At 35.4% G+C, this 22127-nt stretch overlaps 1 protein-coding gene across 1 annotated transcript in view; it reads left to right on the top strand.

Annotated features, from left to right (window-relative positions):
• Positions 1 to 22127, top strand: part of HMCN1 (hemicentin 1) — a 399750-nt gene that overhangs the window by 268570 nt on the left and 109053 nt on the right. Inside the window, 7 exon segments of the mRNA XM_006185542.3 lie at positions 2888 to 3010; positions 3965 to 4126; positions 6046 to 6327; positions 7109 to 7276; positions 11890 to 12003; positions 12565 to 12651; positions 20259 to 20450. Coding sequence (XP_006185604.2) covers positions 2888 to 3010; positions 3965 to 4126; positions 6046 to 6327; positions 7109 to 7276; positions 11890 to 12003; positions 12565 to 12651; positions 20259 to 20450 — 1128 coding nt within the window.

Below are 22127 nucleotides of genomic sequence, written 5' to 3'. Positions count from 1 at the left end.
GTTCCTACATCCTTCCAACCTTTTTCTCCCTCCATATTTCCTTTCCTTCCCTTCTCATTTCTCTCAAATGTTCATATAACTCCAAAGGGACAAGACACTGAGCTAAGTCTTATAAAGTTTGAAAAAAAAAAAAAGAAAAATTCAGAGTGATGATGAATAGAAAGTGAGGTGAAGAATTCATTTTAAAAATGCTGTGTGAGAGATACTTGTAGACTGTTCATGTGAAGCTGTCATCCATGCTATCAGAAATACCAGCCTATAGTTCAGGAGAAAGACATAACTGTTAAAAATTAAGGTTAGAGACACGACTATATATGTAGCAGTTGAAATCCCTTAGAATAAAAAGAATGTGTAAAGAAGAGTACTGTATAGAATGATCCTCATGTATCACCTAAGAAGAGAGATGGTAAAAGAGGCCCCAAATGGGAAACTGAGAAAGAACAGTCAAAGAGAGAAAGGAAGACTGGGTAAAACATATGTCATGGAAACCAAGGACAATGGTATTCCCAGAAGAAGAACCGGACAACAAATAAGTTGGATGTGAATGGACGGATGAATGATGTCACACATTGCAGATTCGTCAAATTAGGCATAAACTACAAAGTGTACTTTACAAATGAGTAGACCAATGCCTCTTGAAGAAAAAAGCAGAACTGTGGTAGATAGAAGAATGAATTATAGGGGAGAGAACTCAAGGCTGGATATACTCAAAAAGTATTTGGTGTGACTTTGTGTTCCAAGAACTATGCCACGTGCAGGCTTTGAAAGGTTAATAAGAAAGATCATGACACTGGTCACACAGAACTTACAGTCTGCTGGTGGAGAAATATCTTTCAATAGCCAAAAATTAAATCTTCTATGAGCTCTTACAGGAAGTTTTGTAGGAAGACATGTCAGGGGCTAATGACATCTAATTGTGATTTTAAGGTTGAGTAGGTGTTAGCTCTGTGAAGATGACAGAAGTGTTACAGACCTGCATTCAGTGAACTGAGCAGCATTCACTGTGGAGCCTAGTGTGGTACAGAGGAGAGTAAGAAGATATTAGGTAGGGAAGTTAAAAGGAGCATATTGAAGAGGGCCTCTAAAATCAATTTTTAAAGTATGGATTTGATTCTGACAGCAGTTCAACACCATTAAAGGAATTAAAGGAGATCTGGAGTGTTCAGATTTGTATTTCAGGCAGAAAGCAGATAAACTCAAGTTTTTAAGTATTAGCATAATTATTAACTTAACCATTATTTACTCTAAGTAAGAAATTGAGTTAACAGGATTGGTTGATGACATGGAACCAAGAAGAGTAAAGGATGGATGTTGGTGTGGGTTGGCCAGCTGGGCTGTGTGGACAGCAGTGTCCTTCCCTCAGAGAGGGAACAAAGGTGGCGGAGTTCAGTCTGGGGCAAGTTGAGTCTGACAGTGCCTCTAAGGCTTCCAAGTAGAGATGTTAAGTAGTCAGATGTAAAAGTCCAGATCTCAGAGAGTGTCTGTATTACAGATACAGATTGCAAGAATTTGTATTAATGGCAGCCATGGGAGTAGAAGAGTATGGAGTTCAGGTTGGAGATCATGAGTTTATAATGGTGGCAATCTGTCTAGTTGTCATTTTCTTCTGTAGAACTTTCTATCTGTGGGATAGGTGATGATAGAGAGATGCAGGATTCATCCCAAGTAAGGGTGTTGCCAAATAGGAAGAGCAGTGGTGCAAAGCAGTTGAGAGTATTGACAAAGGAGTAGTTGAAATTGCAGATCCTGAAATCTAAGCTGGATAGTGAAGTTAGGAAATAAAAGAGTAGGCGGCTAGGTGCGGAGGCTTCTGAGAGGTGTAAGGACTTGAGATTCAACTTGGTCGATGGATTGAGAATTAGGAATAATTGAGTGAAAGAGCTAAAAGGATAGAGTAGGTGTCAGAAAGTGGACTAAATTTATAAATTAATAGCAGAAATGTTCCAGGTGATGAAAAGGAGGCAGCCTCTGATGGAGAAAGAGATGAGCGCATCAAGGAACTGAATAGCCAGGTGTTGAAACGTGTGAATATTGAGTTCATACAGAGTGATGACAGGTCTTTGTGTGAAGAGGAAGGATAAAAACAAGTACCAAATTGTTCTGTGAATGGTAAAAGAATGACAGGCTCACAGATTGTGGTAAGAAAGAAAAAGAGAAGTAAATTGGTGGCATGAGCCTCAGCGGAGTAGACTTTCTTGGGGGTGCTTGAGCAATGACTGGAAGCCGCATTGGGGATGAGGAGGACTCTCAGCCTTCAGCTCCCAGGAGCGTGGAGAACAAGCATTTATCACTTGATAATACTGCAGCCAAAAAAGTGAGGGGATAGTTTGGCCAGCATATGTGCACTCAGCCTCTTTGAAAAAAAATGTGGGTCGTCAGTATTCATTTTGAAGGTTCCAAGGAGAAGCTGGGAGCCAATGGGGAGATAGGCTGTATACTCTAGGATAGGTAACATGACTGTTTCCTAGTTCACATTCCTGGCCTCTGTCCTTTCCTACATGTTATGTGCCTGATGTCTTTGCATTCTGTTCAGCATCTGAGATGTCAAAGGTGGTGAGGTGCAAATGACCGGGTTAAGTTTAAACTTGGTAGGTGCCTTAATTTTTTGGTGCAAGATGTCAAAATATCTATACCATATCACCTTCTTTTTATGCCCCTCTGAAGATTTTATAATTAAGTTTCTGTCTGTGAAAATGGAAAGTCTGCTGTTAGGTATTTATTTTACATCTTAGAATTGACTTTTAATGTGGTGTTGATAAGTCAGCCTCAAGTGCTAAATGATTTCTTGTGCTGTTTGGGAATCTTTTTTTTTTTTTAACATGTCAAGTGTTAGGGAAATTTTATGTGAAGTGAGTATAAAATAGTATTTTTTTCTTTAATCTTTCAGTACCACCAAATATTTATGCTTCTGGCGAACTTACACAGCTTACCGTCATTGAGGGGCACCTCGTTAGTCTACTGTGTGAATCAAGCGGTATTCCACCCCCAAATCTCATTTGGAAGAAAAAAGGTCAGTTTTCATCCTTTGACATTTATGAAATTAAATATAAATATTAAATGAATTTATATTTTATTTGACAAGCATGTCAGCTTATTAACAGACTTTCCTGGGGTTTGCATTCTGAAATACAAGACAGCGTAATTGCTTTATGTTACTTGTGCCGCAGAGGCTACTGCTACACTATCAAGCCGAAAATCTTCAGTTTTGAGACTAACTGCTCCCAAGAAGAAATTAATTTTCTGCATTGATCCTTTTTTAAATCAGATGCATTATAAGGCAGCTGTAATGATCAAGAATCCACCATTCAGTGAACTATTTTCTTCTTTAAAATAAGTTTAAAAATTATTCTCTAAAGCAAACATTTTTGCTGTACTGATGGCAGTTTTGTCCTCCATTAAAAAAATTAAGTAAATAAATTAATAAACCTAATTATTTTGAGGGAGGGTATAGCTCAATGGTAGAGTGCATTCCTAGCATGCACAAGGTCCTGGGTTCAATCCCCAGTATCCCCATTAAAAAAATTAAGCAAATAAGTACTTATGGCAGTTTTGTAATGTAAGATTGAATTCTGCAGTTAAACAGATTTTCAGTTATTTATCTACAAATATCTGTGTCCACTAAATATCAGGTCATCTAAATTTTAGCTCATTTAAAAGGTAATTTTTGTTTTATTGAAATTTTATTTTGCTTTACTATGTACATTTTGTTTTACTGAGTATGTTTTCTTTTAAATGCAATAGTGATTGAAAGAAAAATTTCCCAAAGATAATCTTTTCATCCTCCTGCTCCTCTTGCCTCTCTCTTCCTCCTCCTCCTCTTTGCATAGGATGGTTATACAGTATCATCTGCCTTTTCAGTACATGAACTAGGAAGTAAATAAATCAGTGTATACACTCATCAGCGTATATTCACAAAATGCCTTATCGTTTTGCTTCGCATTCTACCACTTGCTTTTCTCTGCAGGCTCCGCGGTGCTGACTGATTCTGCAGGGCGAGTCAGAACTCTATCTGGAGGCAGGCAGTTGCAGATTTCAATTGCTGAGAAATCTGATGCAGGGCTCTATACATGTGTGGCGTCGAATGTTGCGGGAACCGCAAAGAAAGACTACAGTCTGCAAGTTTTCAGTAAGTTCTTGATTAGACAGGCTTTGACACAGTTTAAAAAAAAAAAATCTTTCTATCCTTCCCTTTTACTTTTTCTTCATAGCTTTAAGAATCATTCAGAGTAGTATGGTAATGATATACAGTCAGCCCTTCATATCCATGGGTTCCATGTACATGGATTCAGCTAACTGCAGGTTGAAAATATTTTAAAAATTCCAAAAAGTTACCAAAAGCTAAACTTGAATTTGCCATCCACCGGGCAACAATTTATGTAACATTTACATTGTATTTACAACTATTTATTTAAGCATTGACATTGTATTCGGTATTAGAACTAATCTAGAGAAGATTTAAAGTATAAAGGAGGATGTGTGTAGGTTATATGCAAATACTGTTTCATTTTGTATATAATGAACTTGAGCATCCTCAGATTTTGGTATCTCATGGTGGTCCAGGAACCAATCCCCTGTGGTACCTATCATAAGACCCACAAATTTAAATTGTGCCGACATGTAAGAGAGCAGTTCCTTATTCCTAGTGATATCTAGTTTAGCAATACAGCTGTCCAGTCTGCATCAGCTTGCTGTTGGCAGACACATCAATGTGGCTGTAATTTGTTGGGGGCAAGACAGTTGACATGTGGAAAGGGCAGGATGGCTTTGTGCCATGGGGTATATTTACAATATGTAAAAATATCTCATTTTAAAGTATACTAAATTTATATGTTTGTAAAGTACTTAGAATATTTACAGTGTCTCATTTAATCTTTACATGAGCTGTGAAAAAGAAAAAAACCATTGCCTCCCTTTTGTATGTATGGAAACTTAAGCCCAGGGAAGTTTCCAGGACCAACTGAAGTCACATGGCTTGTTTGTGACAGTACTGGCACTCAAACACAGGATTACTAACACTGGTCCATTTTCCTTCCCACACACATATGTATTTGAGTTGGTTTAATCTTCCTTCTCGGAATCAGTATCGATGAGGTGAATTCGGCTGCAGAGTTACAGAATCACTGGCCATCATGGCTTAAACAAGCAGAGAGTTATTTTCTCACATAATAAGAAGCCTGAGGTTGGCAGTCACTGAAGTTGGTCAGCTCCTTGCTCTTATCAGGTCAGGAGATGTAGGAGTCTCCTGGTCCTTCCTTTGCTGTGTTTGTAGTATCAAGTCCACGTTGAAGGCAAAAAAGGGGTTGGGGTGTGTGGTATCTTTCCCTTTTACCGGGAAAGCAAAAAATCTCTGAAACCTGCCCGCTTCCCTCACCCCTACCAGCAGACCGCCATTTAGATTTTTTAGGCCTGCAGTGATTCATGTGGTCACCTTAATTTTCAAAGAAGACTGAAAAACAGTCTCAGCTTTTCCAACGTCTGTAGGGAAAAGTGAGAGGAAGAGGGGAATTGGTAAAAGACGTTGGACCATTAGCTAGGCTATCATATCTGCTTCAAACTGTATATAGCACAGGGAACTATTATTCAATATCTCGTAGTAACTTACGATGAAAATGAATATATGTATGTATATGTGTGATTGAAGGGTCGTGCTGTACACCAGAAATTGACACAGCATTGTAAACTGACTATACTTTAATGAATAAATAAATATTTTTGAAAAATTAGTGCGAGGAAGATTTCTATTGATTAGAACTACAAATGGTAAGTTTGGATATTTGTATAATATCTCAAAATCAGGGAAAGTAGCTGACACCACATTTAGTATATCAGTAGCTTTATTTGAGGTATGAGCCCATTTAGAAACATTGCAGAAGAAGTCCACCTCTCGATACAGCAGTGCCACGGCCATTAATCCTAGGCCTTTTCTTTAGTAGCTAATTTTTTGACATCAGAAATGAATTTAACTGTGGCTGACGGAGATTCCTATATAAGACTAAAGGCCAACATTTCCTATTCTTTTTTTTTTTTTTTTTTTTTTTTCCCCAGCTCGACCAACTATATCTGACAGTGGCAGCCACCCTACTGAAATTACAGTAACTCGAGGGAAGAGCGTTTCCTTGGAGTGTGAGGTGCAGGGTATTCCTCAGCCGACGATGACCTGGATGAAAGACGGCCGCCCCTTGACCAAGGGAAGGGGAATGGAAATCACGGCTGAAGGTCGTATCCTTCAGCTGAAGAACATTCATGTGTCTGACACAGGACGCTATGTGTGTGTCGCTGTGAATGTGGCAGGAATGACTGACAGAAAGTACGACGTAAGTGTGCACAGTAAGTATAGAGTAGGCTCGGTAAGTCTACTCACTGGCTGACACAGTCCGTAGCATCCTGGATGAGACACAGGCTTTGAGTGTCGAGTCCCTTGTTTCTCCCTCTGTGCCGCTTCTTTAGACCAGTCTCATCCCTCACTCTCCTCTGCCGGAGCTCGCATTTCTTACATTGCTGAAATAAGTATATATTGGATATTCTTTTAGGAAAGCACATAGTAACGTAGATGATTATCTTCTTCAAGTCCTTTTGATCCAGTGCTATCCCAAGTAATATTCCTTGATTCTATGTTTTCCACATTAGCTGCCTTGGACAGTATAAACCTACGTTCCTTAGACTTTACTGACTCGGCATTAGTTGGGCGTGAGTTGCGCTGAAGTCAGCTTTAAAATTCTAAGTAGTGAGCTATAAAAGTCAAGTAGGAATAGACTAAACATACATATACTCAGGGACACCTGTTTGTATGCATGTAATCTGAATTGCAGTTTTTAAATGTATAAAATGAATGGTAAACTTAATAGACACAGTCTTATAACTTGAATCCAGTTAGAACATACGCAGAGTCTGGTATTAACATCTTATGGTTTGCAGCCAATGTGTGAGCCAAAGCTAAAGATTGAAAAGGAATCAAAACTTTGTTAGATTGTTTTTAAGTTTAGGATTAGAATTATTTGTTAGAAAATCCTGTTAAAAATCTTATTTTTAACAACTAAGCTGTTTAAGATTTGGTGTTTGATGTATATTAGCTACTCTCCTTTCTCATTTACTTCGTTTTGTCTTACAGCCCCTCCAAGCATCATAGGAAACCACAGGACACCTGAAAATATTAGTGTGGTGGAAAAAAACTCAGTGTCCTTAACTTGTGAAGCTTCAGGAATTCCCCTGCCTTCAATTACCTGGCTTAAAAATGGGTGGCCCATCAGCCTTAGCAGTTCTGCGAGAATTCTCTCAGGTATTAGAAATTCTCATTGCCTGGTAATCTGGTTAGCTTCATATGGCCACAGTTTCTCCTTAATCTCTCATTTCTGCATGCTTAATTTTTCTTTTTGATGCTAGCTACTTACTATAATGCCCAATGATCATATTAAGAAAAAATGATTTAGAAGAATATCAGAAGCTATATGATAATGGTGAAAATCTCTCAATATCTCTAGATCCTTTTGAAAAAGAAATCTTGGCCCCTGCTTATTACTTAAATCATAGGGATGTCAGAGCTTTCATGGTATAATGAGTACCAACCAATTTGAAAAGCGAGGAATGGAAGGAAGTACTGAAACAAACCAGAGTCTAGAATGAATCATGTTGTAGAAACCATAACCAAGTGTTTCAATTTGTTCATGACTCTAATTTGAGTGAGTTTTATATTTCCAAGCTGGGAAGGTTTTCTGTGAGCTAAGACTTTATCATTATTGTAGAAAAGATATTTAGTTTATTCCTCATCTAATTATGTAGGAAAATCTATCAGCTTATCCTTATGAATCAGTGCAAGTGGAGAGAGAGGTGTCTTGGGGCATGCAGGAATCCGCACTCAGCCGCTTTCAGTAATGACTTGGATACAGACTAAGAAAACAGTGTTGCCAAGTTTGTGGGTAATAAAAAGCTTGGATACTTAGAAGAATACCTAATGTGTTGAATGAAGGCATCCAGCATTCAAACATACCTCACTCTGGAACTTTTGAAATAAGCCTAATAATATGAGAGTTAAGTAAATTGCACTTACATTCGAAAACCAGTGATGAAAATGAGGGTGAGATACAGCTTCAGAATTCTTTATACGAAAAGATCTCTGAAATGTGTTAGTTATTCGGTATGTGTTAACAGGGATAATGTGTTTATCAAGAAAACAAGTGCAGTGTTTTCCCACATGAATAAAATATATTTTCACCAATAAAACTAGTAAAAGACCAGTTGTACTCTGGACTTAACTTAATCATTAGGATGACTAGAAGGGTTTATTTTTACAGTATTTTCAAAGGAGGATAACCATGATGGCAAATGATTGAAAATAAGTTACATGTCTGATTGTATTTAACCTGGAAAAATAAACCTTACATAACCATATAACTACATAGTGAAAATTACATTTAAATACTTGAAGAGCCCATGGTGTAGATAGAAAAAGATTGTGTTGGTTCTGTCTAGTTCCAGAGGTTAAAAGCCATGCCAGTGTATGGAACATTCTAGGGACATTTTGGGTCTGAATATAAGTAACTTAAAAATTTTATATTATTTAAAGTCAAGATGAGCTATTTTAAGAAGTAGTGAGCTCCCTGCCCCTAAATTTGTTCAAGAAAAGTTTTTCCCACTTTTTCTTTACTTATTTTATTTTTTTTGGAAGTATAGTCAGTTTACAATATTATGTCAGTTTCTGGTGTACAGCATAATAGTTCAGTCATACATATATATACACATATATTTGTTTTCATATTCTTTTTCATTATAAATTACTACAAGATATTGAATATAGTTCCCTGTGCTAAACAGTATAAACTTGTTGGTTATCTGTTTTATATATAGTAGTTAGTGTCTGCAAACCTCGAACTCCCAATTTATCCTTTCCCACCCCCTTCCCCATCCCTGGTAACTGTAAGTTTGTTTTCTATGACTGAGTCTGTTTCTGTTTTGTAAATAAGTTCATTTGTCTTTTTTTGTTTAAAGATTCCATATGTAAGTGATATCATATGGTATTTTTCTCTCTCTCTCTCTGGCTTACTTCACTTAGAATGGCAATGTCCAGGTCTATCCATGTTGTTGCAAATGGCATTATTTTATTCTTTTTTATCGCTGAGTAGTATTTCATTGTATAAAAGTACCACAGCTTCTTTATCCAGTCCTCTGTCGATGGACATTTGGGCTGTTTCCATCCCTTGGCTATTGTAAATAGTGCTGCTGTGAATATTGGAGTGCATGTATCTTTTCAAATTAGAGTTCCCTCCAGATATATGCCCTGAATTCCCACTTTTGAAGACTTTTCCAGAAAAGATACTTTTCTAGTGTTTGAAGTAGGTCTCAATATCCTGAGGTTCCTCTGATTCTATAAATAAGGTCTTAATGAGGAATGTAATTGGTGTAATTATTATATTATTGCCTGTAATATTAGATTTATGACCTCAGGCAAGTTATTTAGCTTTGCTAACTTCAGTTCTTCACTTGTAAAGTGAAGATAGTAATATTTGCCTCTTGGGCATTTTTGTAGGGATGAATTCAGTTAATGGATGTAAAGCAGGTAACACAGTGCCTGTTCCTATCCACAGCATCCAGTGTATGTTTATTGTTATTGCCATAGACAACCTGGTAAAAAATTTGGGTCTCCCTATCCTGGGAAGCTTTCCTATTTCCTATAATGCTTTCATTTTCCTAGAACTCCCAGCATCTGTTGATCTTAGGGAATGCATACTGATGGCAGAAATGTTATTACAATTTGAATACCAAAAACCTGAACACATTATTTCTTCTCTTGAAATTATCCTTGTATTGGGGTTGTTTTTTTTTTAAATTCTCAATTGCCAAAAAAGTAGGAACTCTTTTTAAATATTATAACTACATCAAGGCTCCTAAAAATGGAAAAGGCAAGACAGAGTGGTGTCCTCTGGCTTACTGTAGATTTCCAGAAGTATTTTAGTTTTACTGTGTAGTTTTTGTTTTGCTTGACTAGCAGCTGAAGATCCCTGAGTGAACAGAGTAAAAGTATTTCACCTCATGGCATTGCCAGAGGAGTCGTTCCATTTTAGTCTGAGCATGTGTGTTATGCAATCAGTGACTGAGAATCAGACGAATGGCATATGACTTGCTTGTTCCTTGGTTGGCTGCACATTTCTGTTTCATTAATATTAGGCCTCCTGGGACTCTAAGGAAAGCTTTTTTGAAAGCAGTACTTTGTTGAAGGCCCAATCATTGTTAAGAACTTATCTGCCAAGCTAATAAGATAGCTGCTATAAAAATTTAATAGGTACAAGAAACGTCTCCATTTAAGTATAACTTACTCAGACCCCCTTTTGTCTTTCACTGGAATAAAGGAGAGGATGAGGAAACAAAGAGAAGAGGAAAAAGCACAAGCTTTATGAGGCTGAGGTTTGCAGAGCCAGGAATGACTCATAAAAGTTGTATTGTTTTAATATCTCTACTGGAATCATACTATGGTCTCACTAATCTGAAGTAGCAGTGAATGCTCGAATCCTTTCCTAATTAACATAAGTTTTGTGTGTTTTTTTTTTTTAACGTGTTGAGAGAATTTCTGTATTCAATTTTGCTTACTTGAATTCAGTTGGGAAAAAAAAGACTGAATTTAGATACTCAATTTTGTTTGTCTCGATAAGATACTACAAAGTTCACCTTTCAGTGGGCTGAGGATGAGCAGGTTGCTTATAGGAAAATCTCAGGGACAGCCTGTTGTGTTTATAAAAACAGAAAGCAGATGGAAACTCCTAATGAATTCAGATCCAGGTGAATATTTACATGAAAATTTCACATTTAATTATTTTTTTAGGTCAAATTCAGGGTACTACACAAAAATACAGCAACTAGAAAATTATTACAAAGTCTAAGATATGACTTACATTTTTCTCTTTGAAATTACTTTGCCAATGGCTTCAAGGACTCTGCTCTCTCTCTCAATGTCTCTCTTCATTCTCTGCAGGCTTTGTTTCAGTCTCATTTGCTAGTTCCTCTTCCTTTGTCCTTCAGCAGAGTTTCCTTCCAGATCACACCCTTCAGCATATCAGAGTTTCATCCGCAATCTACTGGCATATTTCTTCGTTGCATAGAAGTTCCAAATATAAAGAGTAACAAAATCAGAGTTGCACTAATGAGTGAAGTGGCCCTCATAAACTTTCATATAAATAATTCTATGAATTCCATGAAACTCAGTTGAAAACTGGTAGGCTTCATGGTTTTGTCATTTCTTGTGTATTGACGTCACCCCAGTCTGGGTTGTTGGTGTGGTCTTCTTTCTAACGTTCCCATTTCATATGTTCAATGGCAAACTGGGAATCCTTTCCTAAACATTCTGTCACAGTTGTTTTTCTAAAGTACAAATCAGATCATGACTTTTTTGTTGTTTACGTACTTCCATAACCTTTAATGAACACAGTAAAGTCCAGATTCCTTAGCACGGCATTCAAGGGCCAACAGGATCTGGTCATACTCCAGCTAGTCTCATCTCTGTTTTCTCCACCTGCTCTGTTTTAGGTACCACAACTCACATCTACTGTCTGCTCTATCTCCTCACTCATATTCCACCGACAGTGGTGTCTCTTGACTCCTCTATGTGTTAAAGTATACTTAACTTTCAAGGTCATATTCAGATATCGCCTCTGTGAAACTCCATTTCTTGGTTGCTATCACCTAGGTTTGTATTTCCTCTTTTAATCCATTGAACCAGCAAAATCTTCTGAATTATCTGTTGTGTATAGGCTTAAAACATGCGATTAAAAAAAAAACTTGACATAAATGCATTTTCAAAGCCTTTGAAGTGTATTGATTAAATTTTACCTAAATTGAGCATTCCGTGGCATCTTGTAATGTTACAGATTTATTTCTGAGTCGTCTGGTGGTTTGCTTTTTCAGGAGGTAGGACTCTGCGGTTGATGCAGACAAGAGTAGAAGATGCTGGCCAGTATACTTGTGTCGTAAGGAATACAGCTGGTGAAGAAAGAAAAATCTTTGGGCTTTCAGTATTAGGTATTTATATAATTTACAGTATCTATTTGAAAAATAAAATTGGCTTAAACACATCCTGGAAGCAGAGTTAAAATTTATCTACAGCTTGATCTCACATTTATGTGTTCTTCAATCCCTGGACTGTCACTCTTGGCAAGAATTCAATGTTAGAATGGCTTGGATGTAATCAATTGAATTAAAATGGCTGAAATGCCATGTCTTGTCAGTTCACAATTGTTTAACAATGTCCTAAGACTTTGATAAGTTGTGTAATATGAGTGCTTATCAGAGTTATAGTGGGAGAAATAAAGGTCTAGTAGATGTTACTCATTGACTTGACAATTTTATCCAGATTTTATGATTTACGTGCAGTAAAATTCATTATAATTGAATTCATGACATATAACTTTATAGTTTGCCTTAAAATTAGAATTGTTCAAACAATATAATGACATTCTTCTAGTAAACAACCTTTTAAAGGGTACAGGTTAATAAAATTATAAACATAGATGCCTATAAATAACTGTCCTGCTATTGGAATTGTTACTTACTTTTTCTTTGTTCTTGTTTTTTGTTTTTTAGTACCACCTCGCATTGTGGGTGAAAATACGTTGGAAGATGTGAAAGTAAAAGAGAAACAGAGTGTTACACTGGCTTGTGAAGTGACAGGTAAGGGGCTCAGGTCTTGTATGTCTGCTGTTCCTCAACTGACTGGTTATTTGTTCCCCCCACTATGTGTCTTAATTAGTTGAGAAAAAATCAAGCTTTTGAAATTGAATTCTAGTCCAGTATAGATGGTAGACATGGAGGAGGAAGTCTCTCAGATTCTGTGGAGAGAAAAAGGGAATTTCCATGCTGAAAAAAAGAAGGGAGGAGAGGAGGAGGGAAGGAAGAGAGAAAGAAAGACACATTGGCCTTTTGTATCAATTCAATAAATTATTCTTTCTTTTCCACTTCTGCTCCTACCTGTACGCGTACGTGGTGTTTCCTGTCCTACCTCCTCTTGTTTTCTCTTTCCTTCACTGCGTTTGTATCTTCCTTTCCCTTTCCTGTTTCCTTAAATTTCATTTCGAAGAATAGGGAGGAATTTTGCTGAAAGAACGGCATTATTGACAGTGGGAATTACCCAAGACAAAACGGTCACCTTTTGTTCATGTATAACAGAAAAATTGTGCTCTACACTGGAATTTGACACAACATTGTAAAATGACTATAACTCAATAAAAAATGTTTAAAAAAAAACGGTCACCTTTTATTAACATGTTTGTGTATTACAAAGGGAATAGAGACTGGGAAAAATAAAAATGAAAATTCTGAAACCAATTTCACCATCTTTACCAGTGAATCACTTTGCTGCATGTAATAAAAATAAACAATTCTCTAAGAGAACATCTCTAGGACTATCTTTTTATTGTACATAGGGCTTTGCAGCTTTAAAGGAACAGAGTAGCCATGCTTTATAAAAAGCAAGCATTTTAAGGAGGATAAGATTAGTGTCTTATTTTTTGTTTTCATGCCTTGCATGAACAATACATTTAGGTAAGCAAGAAAATATTTTCATTATAAAAAAGGAACATATTAAAAGTGTCACATATACTATTACTTAACCTTTTTTTTTTCTTTTTTTCTGAAAATAGTGAGGTAACGCTATTACATGGAGACCAGCTGCCTAAATTTTATAGCATCCTATCTTGACCCTTCTAGGTTTTTTTTTTCCCACATTGACAATTTGGTTTTGAGTTATTTCTTTTTAATTTTTTCCTTCACTTTCATTGAGATATAATTGACATAATATTGCATAAATTTAAGGTGTACAACAAAATTTATACACATATATGTTGCAAAATGATTGTGATAATGTTTGGTTAACATCCATCACATCACATGGCTACACATTTTTTCTTGTGGTTAGACCTTTTAAGGTCTACTCTCTCAGTAGCTTTCAAATATCCAATATAATACCGTTAACTATAATCACGATTTATTTATGTTACAATTGGAAGTTTGTATCTTCTGACCACCCTCTTTCATTTTCTCCACCTTCAAACCCCTGCCTCTACACCAATCAGTTCTCAGTTCTATGAGTTTGTTTCTGTTAGATTCCACACGCAAGTGAGATCACACAGTATTTGTCTTTCTCTGGCTGACTTATTTCACTTAGCATAAGGTTTTATGCCTCAGGGTTTATCCACGGTGTCACAAATGACAAAATTTTCTTCTTTCTTTATAGCTGAGTAATGTTTATATAGTAATGTTTATATGTGTGTATATATATGTACATGTATGTATGCCATGTTTCCTTTATTCATTCATCTGTCTATGGACATTTAGGTTGTTTCCATGTCTTGGCTATTGTGAATAACACTGCAGTGAACACGGGAGTGCAGATGTCTCTTTGAGACAGTAATTTCATTTTCTTTGGATACATGCCCAGAAGTGGATTTGCTAGACATCTGGTAGCAACACTTTTTTTAATGTTTTAATTTTTTGAGGAAACTTGATACATTTTTCCATAGTGGCTGCACCAGTTTGCATTCCTACCAAAGGTACACAAGGGTTTCCTTTTCTCCACATCCTTGCCAACACTTTCTTTTTTTGATAGTGGCCCTTCTAACAAGTGTGAAGTGATGTCTCATTGTGAATTTGATTTGTATTTCCTGGATGATTAGTGGCATTGAACAGCTTTTCATGTACCTGTTGGCCATTTGAATATCTTCTTTGGAGAAATGTCTATTCAAATTCTTTCCCAATTTTTAAATTAGATCATCTGTGTGTTTTTTTGCTATTGAGTTATATGAGTTCCTTACGTATTTTGGTTATTAACCCCCTTATCAGATGGATGGTTTGCAAATATTTTCTCCCATTTTGTAGGTTGCCACTTTATTTTGTTGATAGTTTCTTCTGATGTGCAGAGCTTTTTAGTTTGATGTAAGCCCACTTATTTATTTTTGTTTTTGTTGTTTATGCTTTTGATGTCATGACCAAGAAATCATTGCCAAGACCAATGTCAAGGAGCTTTATCCCTATGTTTTCTTTCAGGAGTTTTATAGTTTCAGGTGTTACATTTAAGTCTTTGATCCATTTCAAGTTATTTTTTGTGAGTTGGTGTAAGATAGGGGTCTAGTTTCTTTTTTTTTTTTTTTTTTTGCATGTGAATACCCAGTTTTCCCACCATCAATTATTGAAGAGACTGTCTTTTTCCATTGATGTTCTTGACTCCCTTGTCTAATATTAGTTGATCATAGATGTTTATTTATTAGTTTATTATATTAGTTGATCATAGAGGTTTATTTCTAGGCTTATGATTATTTTCCATTGGTCCATGTTTTTTTTTTTTAGGGCCATGACATACTGTTTGGATTACTATAGCTTTCTAATACAGTTTGAAATCAGGAGGTCTAATGTCTCCAGCTTTATTGTTTGTCTTAAGATTGTTTTGGCTATTTAGGGGTCTTTTGTGATTCCAAACAAATTTTAGGGTTGTTTTTTCTATTCCTTTTTAAAATGCCATTGGAATCTTTATAGGGATTGCATTCAGTCTATAGATGGCCTTAGGTAATATAGACATTTTGACAATATTAATTATTCTGATCCATGAACACAAAATACCTTTGCATTTATTTTTATCTTCTCTTTACTTCGTCAATGTCTTACAGTTTTCAAAGTAGAGATCTTTCACCTCCAAGGTTAGATTTATTCCTAAGTATTTTATTGTTTTTGATGCTATTGTAAATGAGATTGTTTATTTCTTTTCCAGATAATTTTTTGTTAGTGTATAAAAATGCTACTGATTTTTCAAGCAGATTTTTTTATCTGCCAACTTTATTGAATTTGTTGATTAGATCTAATAGGTTTTTTAGCTTAGTCTTTAGGATTTTCCGTATATAAAATCATGTCATCTGCAAATAGAGACAACCTTAATTCTTCCTTCCAATTCTGTTGCCCTTTGTTTCATTTTCTTGGCTGACTGCTCTAGCTGGAGTTTCAGGACTGTGTTAAATAGGAATGCTGAGATTGGCTACCCTCATCTTGTTCTTGATTTTAGAGTAAAAGATTTCAATCTTTCATCACTGAGTGTGATGTTAGCTGCAGATTTGTCATATATGGACTCTGTTATGTTGAAGAATATTCAAACAATTTGTTGGTTTTTTAAAATCATGACGGATGTTGAATTTTGTAAAATACTTCTCTGCATCTGTTGAGCATATCTTTTTATTTTTTATTCTATTAATGTGATGTTTTATATTGAGTTGCATATCTTGAATAATCACTGCATCCCAGGGATGAATCCCATTTGATCATGGTGTATGATCCTTTTAATTGGCTATTGAATTCAGTTTTCTAGTATTTTATTTTGAGATTTTGTACATCTAACTCATCAGAGATATTGGCCTATAGTTTTTTTGTTTGTTTGTTTGTTTTTGTCTCACAGTGTTTTTACCTGGCTTCAGTATCAGGGTATTGATGGCCTTATAAAATGAGTTTGGGAATATTCCCTTCTTGTCAAGTTTTTGAAAGACTTGGAGAAGAATTGGTATCAATTCTTTTTTAAACATTTGGTTAAATTCACCAGTAAAACTATCTGGTCCTAGGCTTTCTTTATTGGAAGGTTTTTGATTACTGATTCATTATCCTTATTAGTAACTGGTCCATTCAGATTTTCTGTTTCTTTATAATTTAGTCTTGGCAGGCTAATTTCTAGGAATTTATTTCTCATAGGTTGTCCAGTTTGTTGGCTATAGTTGTTGAGAGTGGTCTCTTATGAGTCTTTGTATTTCTTTGATATCAGTTGTAATAGCTTCTCTTTCATTCATAATCTTATTTATTTGGGTCCTCTTTCTTTTTTTCTTAGTCTAGCTAACAGTTTGTCAATTTTGTTTATCTTTTCAAAATTCTAATTCTTAATTTTACTAATTTTTTGTATTGTTTTCTTGTACTCAATTTCATTTATTTCTGCTCTAACCTTTATTATTTTCTTCCTTCTGCTTCCTCTGGGCTTACTCTATTCTTTTCCCCCTAGTTCCTTGATGTGTAATGTTAGATTATTTATTTAAGATCTTCTTTCCTTGATGTATGCATTTATCAGTATAAATGTCCCTCCTAAAACTGCTTTTGCTGCATCTCATAAGTTTTGGTGTGTTGTGTTTCCATTTTCATTTGTCTCAAGATACTTTTTTACTTCCCTTTCGATGTTGTATGATCCATTGATTGTTCAAGATTATGCTGTTTCATTTCCATATATTTGTGTGTTTTCCAGCTCTCTCCTTGTTAATTGAGTTCTAAAAAGACATTTGATATGATTTCAGTCATCTTAAATTTGCTAAGACATTTTGTGGTCTATCCTAGAAAATATTCTCTGTGTGCTTGAGAAGAATATGTATTCTGCTTTTGTGGGATAGAATGTTCTGTATATGTCTGTTAGGTATATTGGGTCTGTGGTATTTTTCAAATTCTTGTTTTGTTAGTGGTTCTCTGACTAGCTGATCTATCTGTTATTGAGAGTGGGGTATTAAAATCCCCAACTATTATTTTGTTGCTGTTTATTTCTCCTTTTAGCTATGTTAGTATTTGCTTTATATATTTAGGTGCTCCAATGTTGGGTGCATAAGCATTTACAATTATTATATCTTTCTGATAGATTTACTCCCTTGTCATTGTCTCTTTTGACAATTTTTAGGTCTGGGCTGATATAATAAGTGTAGCTGCCCCTGCTTTCTTTTGATTACATTTACTTGAAAATCTTTTTACATTCTTTACTCTCACTCTGTGTGTGTCTTTAAAGCTAAAATGAGTCTCTTATAAGCGGTGTATTGTGGGATTTTTAAAAAATTGATTCAGCCATTCTGTGTCTTTTGATTGGAGAATTTAATTCATTTACATTTGAAGTAATTACTGATAGGTAAGGACTTACTATTGCCATTTTCTTGATTTTTTTTTTTATTGTTTTGTCCATCCTTTGTTCCTTACTTCTTATTTTGCTCTTCTTTTGTAAATTGTTGACTTTTTTAGTGGTATGCTTTGACTGCTTTATTCTGACTTTCTTTGTAACTACTACAAATTTTTTCCTTTGTGGTTACCATAAGGTTAACATAAAGTATTTTATATGTATAACATCCTGTTTTAAGCTGATAACTTACCCTCAATAGAATACATAAATTTTACACTTTGACTTCCATTCCCCTCATATCTTTTGTTATTCATGTTATAATTTACATATTTTCATGTTGTGTATCTAATAACAAATTATTATAGTTATGGTTATTTTTATACTTTTTTTAAACTAGAGCTGCGAGTGAATTACACATCATCATTATAATGTTAGAGAATATGACTTTGGCTACGTATTTACCATTACCAGTGAGCTTTGCACATACATTTATGTGTTTTTACAATGTTAATTAGCATCCTTTTGTTTCCACTTGAGGATGTCATTTAGCACTTCTTGTAAGACAAGAGTAGTGGTGATGAACTCCCTTAGCTTTTTGGGAAAATCTCTCTCTCTCATTTGTATTTGCCAGCTATAGTATTCTAGGTTGACAGGTTTTTTTTTTTTTCTTTCAATATTTAGAATGTATCATCCCATTCTTTCCTACACTTTAAAATTTCTTTTGAGAAATCTGCCTATTCTCTTAGGAAGATTTCCTTGTATGTGGTGTGTTGTTTTCCTCTTGCTACTTTAAAAATTATTTTATAGTATGTTTTATTGTAGCCCTTTTTCTAGTTCAACCTATTCGGGATCTTTGGGACCTCATGAATCTGGATGTCCTTTGGAAAATTTTCAGACACTAATGCTATAAATATACTTTCTGTTCCTTTCTCATTCTTTTCTCCTTCTGTGATGCCCATAATCCTCTGATTGGATAATTTCAAATGAACCATCTTCTTGTTCACTGATTCTCTTTTTCGCTTGGTCAAGTCTGAAGTTGAAGCTCTCTTTTGAAATCTTTAGTTCAGTTATTTTATTCTTCACCTCTAGGATTTGTTTGTGTCCTGGATTTCGGTTATGGTTTCTATTTCTTTGTTGAACTTCTCATTTTGTTCCTGTATTGTTTCCTAATTTTGTTCACTAAACTTCTTTGAGAGGATTATTCTGACTTCATTGTCAGGCAGTCCATAGATAACCATTTTTTTAGGGTCAGTTATTGGAGCTGTAATACTTCCCTGTGACAATGTGACGTTTGCATGATTTCTTACATTCGTATTTGCACATTTGAGTAAAAGGTCTCCTCTTCCAGACTTCACAGGTGTGCTCCAGCAGAGATAGTCCTTCACCACTCAGTTCAGCTTGATATTCTAGACAGGTCATCTGGTCGCATCCTTGGGCAGGTGGAGCTTTCTATCAGAGTCTCTGTTTGGGTGAGGCCACTGCCTGAGCTGTGAGGTCAGGGCAGGGGGTGCCGTTGGCTGGGAACAGTTGGAGAGGGCTGCTAGCTTTGTTCCCTGCCCAAGTGCAACTGTAGGATAGGCTCTGTGGTTACCTGGATTCTCTGGTCTGGCTTCCTTATTGGTAGAACTGTGTGCTGTCCTCAGCAGTTGGGTGGTCCTGTGAATTTGCTTTCCTTCTCAGGTGAGACCATTGCATAAAAAGGCTCCACAGCCAGTAGGGTTGAGCCTTTCAGTTTTAATATAATCTCATCCTAGCCCTCTTTCCTAATAGAATTTGCTTTTTTATGGTTTTAATTTTTTTTTTTAATTGAGCAATTTAAAACCTAATATTTAACAAAAGTCCCATGTTAAATGTGAAAGATCTTTTTTCTTTAGGCTATAAATATTAGAGGAATAATTACTGTATCTCTGTCTACCTGTCTATATGCTAGAATCCTGGTCTAAACTCAAAATAGCTGCTTGTTGAATTATTTAATTAATTGTTGATTAACAGATACTTTTTTACAGCTTTCTCTCAAAAATGTAAAATCATCTTTAAAATTTGAATATGAATGCAAAGGTATTCATAAGTAATAGTTTTGGTAAAAATGCATGCTCCGTTTTTTAAAAAATATTTAATTGTAATAGTCTAAGGTATGGTATAAATTCAGTTAAACCCAAAGACTAATTTAGAATTATTTCACTTATAGATTTTTAAAATCATAGCGTGATGATGATGATGATTATAAATTCAGTTATGTTTGCAAGTTTATTTTAAAATGAATGAATAATGACTGCATTGTTTTAGAAATGGAATATTTAAAAAGGCAAATGAGTGAAAATGCATTCTTTTAGTTATCAGCTAGAGATGTGATTACTGGCCAACTCTCAGAAATGGCTTTCTGTTACAGGGAACCCAGTGCCAGAAATCACATGGCACAAAGAAGGGCAGCTCCTCAAAGAAGATGACACCCATCACCTTATGTCTGGTGGCCGTTTGCTTCAAATTACCAATGCCCAAGTGTCACACACTGGAAGATACACATGTTTGGCTTCTAATACAGCGGGTGACAAGAGCAAAACTTTCAGTCTTAATGTGCTGGGTAGGTATAAGCATCGCTTCAAATCTTAAAGAATCAGCCACGGCAAAAAGCTAAACTCTCTTCTTTTTCTGTTTACTTAATATTTCTACCATAGAATTTCATTATTTAAGAAGGATCAGTGCTTGTGTACATTTGCTGGTTTTCCTTCATTAACTAATTCATGCATTCATTCATTCCATTTGGCACACCTGCTACGTTCCAGGTACCGTGTTTTGTGCTAGGGACACAACTATGAACAAGAAGGACACTAAATAAGCAGTAGTAAAGGATAAATACCTGCTACTAAGAGAGAAGCAGGTCACCAGTGAAAGGGGCTCAATCTGAGATACTGTAGCCTTTCTCTGTGGGACTCTGCCGTGATTGGTAGTTGTCCATACTAAACTCTGTGTTGTGAGCTGTGATGAGGAAGAATAGATACAGACAAGCACACCCAGTTTTATGCTTGCCTGTGAGTGATGGTGAATTAGCATGATCCCTGGTGAGGTTGAACGGTTAAAATAAAGCAACATTAAAATGAGTTTATTTTAGAAGTACGCTTTCCTCTGTCTTAAAACACATCTCCCCTTCTTTCTATGCCAACCTGTGTAGCAGTGCTGTGAGCGGAACATCTGTTTCCACTGGAATGAGCAACAACCTTAGATTTTCTTTTTCTTCACATAATATGCTGCTCATCTGTCTTTATGTGTGTTTATCTATGTCATTTGCTAACTCACTCGTACCTAAAAAATCTTAAAGAAAGTTGAAGGGTACTACTGTGCAGATACATTGCCTGGGAAATGTAAATTTAGATCTGTTACCATCTAATGAATAGTTCTTTTTCCCAGAAAAGTTCCCTCCCCTTGAAATTAAGATACAATGTGTAAATTCTATATTCAATCAGTGAATGAGCTGTGAAAAGTCCTAGGTCAAAATGGAGACTGAGATCACAAGTATAGGTTTTAAACCTCACATGATTTCCTTCTGATTTAACACAGATTAATTTGTGCATTTGAATATCAAGCCCTTTGAGAGCAATGAAATCTATAACCTGAAAAAAATGGACTAGGAATGATGAAATAACTATACATTTAATTCCTACAGCATTAAAGTTACACTTATGTCTCAAGAATGATGTTAAAGTAGAATCCTAATTTCTGTTCATGTTAGAAATTTAAAATGTACCACCTAAATGTATTGCATTTGATTACTAATATCAATGCACCTTTATTTGAGTATGCAGATTTTTGCAATTTTTAAAAATTTTTTTATTGATTTATAATCATTTTACAATGTTGTGTCAAATTCCAGTGTAGAGCACAATTTCTCAGTTCTACATAACATACATATATTCATTGTCACATTTTTTTCTCTGTGAGTTACCGTAAGATCTTGTGTGTATTTCCCTGTGCTATACAGTATAATCTTGTTTATCTATTTTACAGTTTTGAAATTTTTTATTTGTTTGTTTGTTTTGATAGTTATTGGCTAGACTATTTTGGGGAATACACGGTGCCATACACAGAAACTCCCATTCAGGACACAGTCCTCAGGCAGCTTACAGTCTAATTGAGTAGAAGAGATACAGAGGCAAGAAAAGTTAAGTCAAAATAATGGATAAAGTGTCAAGTGAATAGTATATATAAATAATAATTATATAAAACTAAACTCTCCGAGGCAGAACCATTTTTATCTTGAAAA

Source organism: Camelus ferus, chromosome 23, assembly GCF_009834535.1.
Source record: "Camelus ferus isolate YT-003-E chromosome 23, BCGSAC_Cfer_1.0, whole genome shotgun sequence".
In the NCBI taxonomy this organism is placed as follows: domain Eukaryota; kingdom Metazoa; phylum Chordata; class Mammalia; order Artiodactyla; family Camelidae; genus Camelus; species Camelus ferus.
The sequence above is the reverse complement of the archived record's forward strand: the minus strand, read 5'-3'. Positions and strand labels throughout refer to the sequence as shown.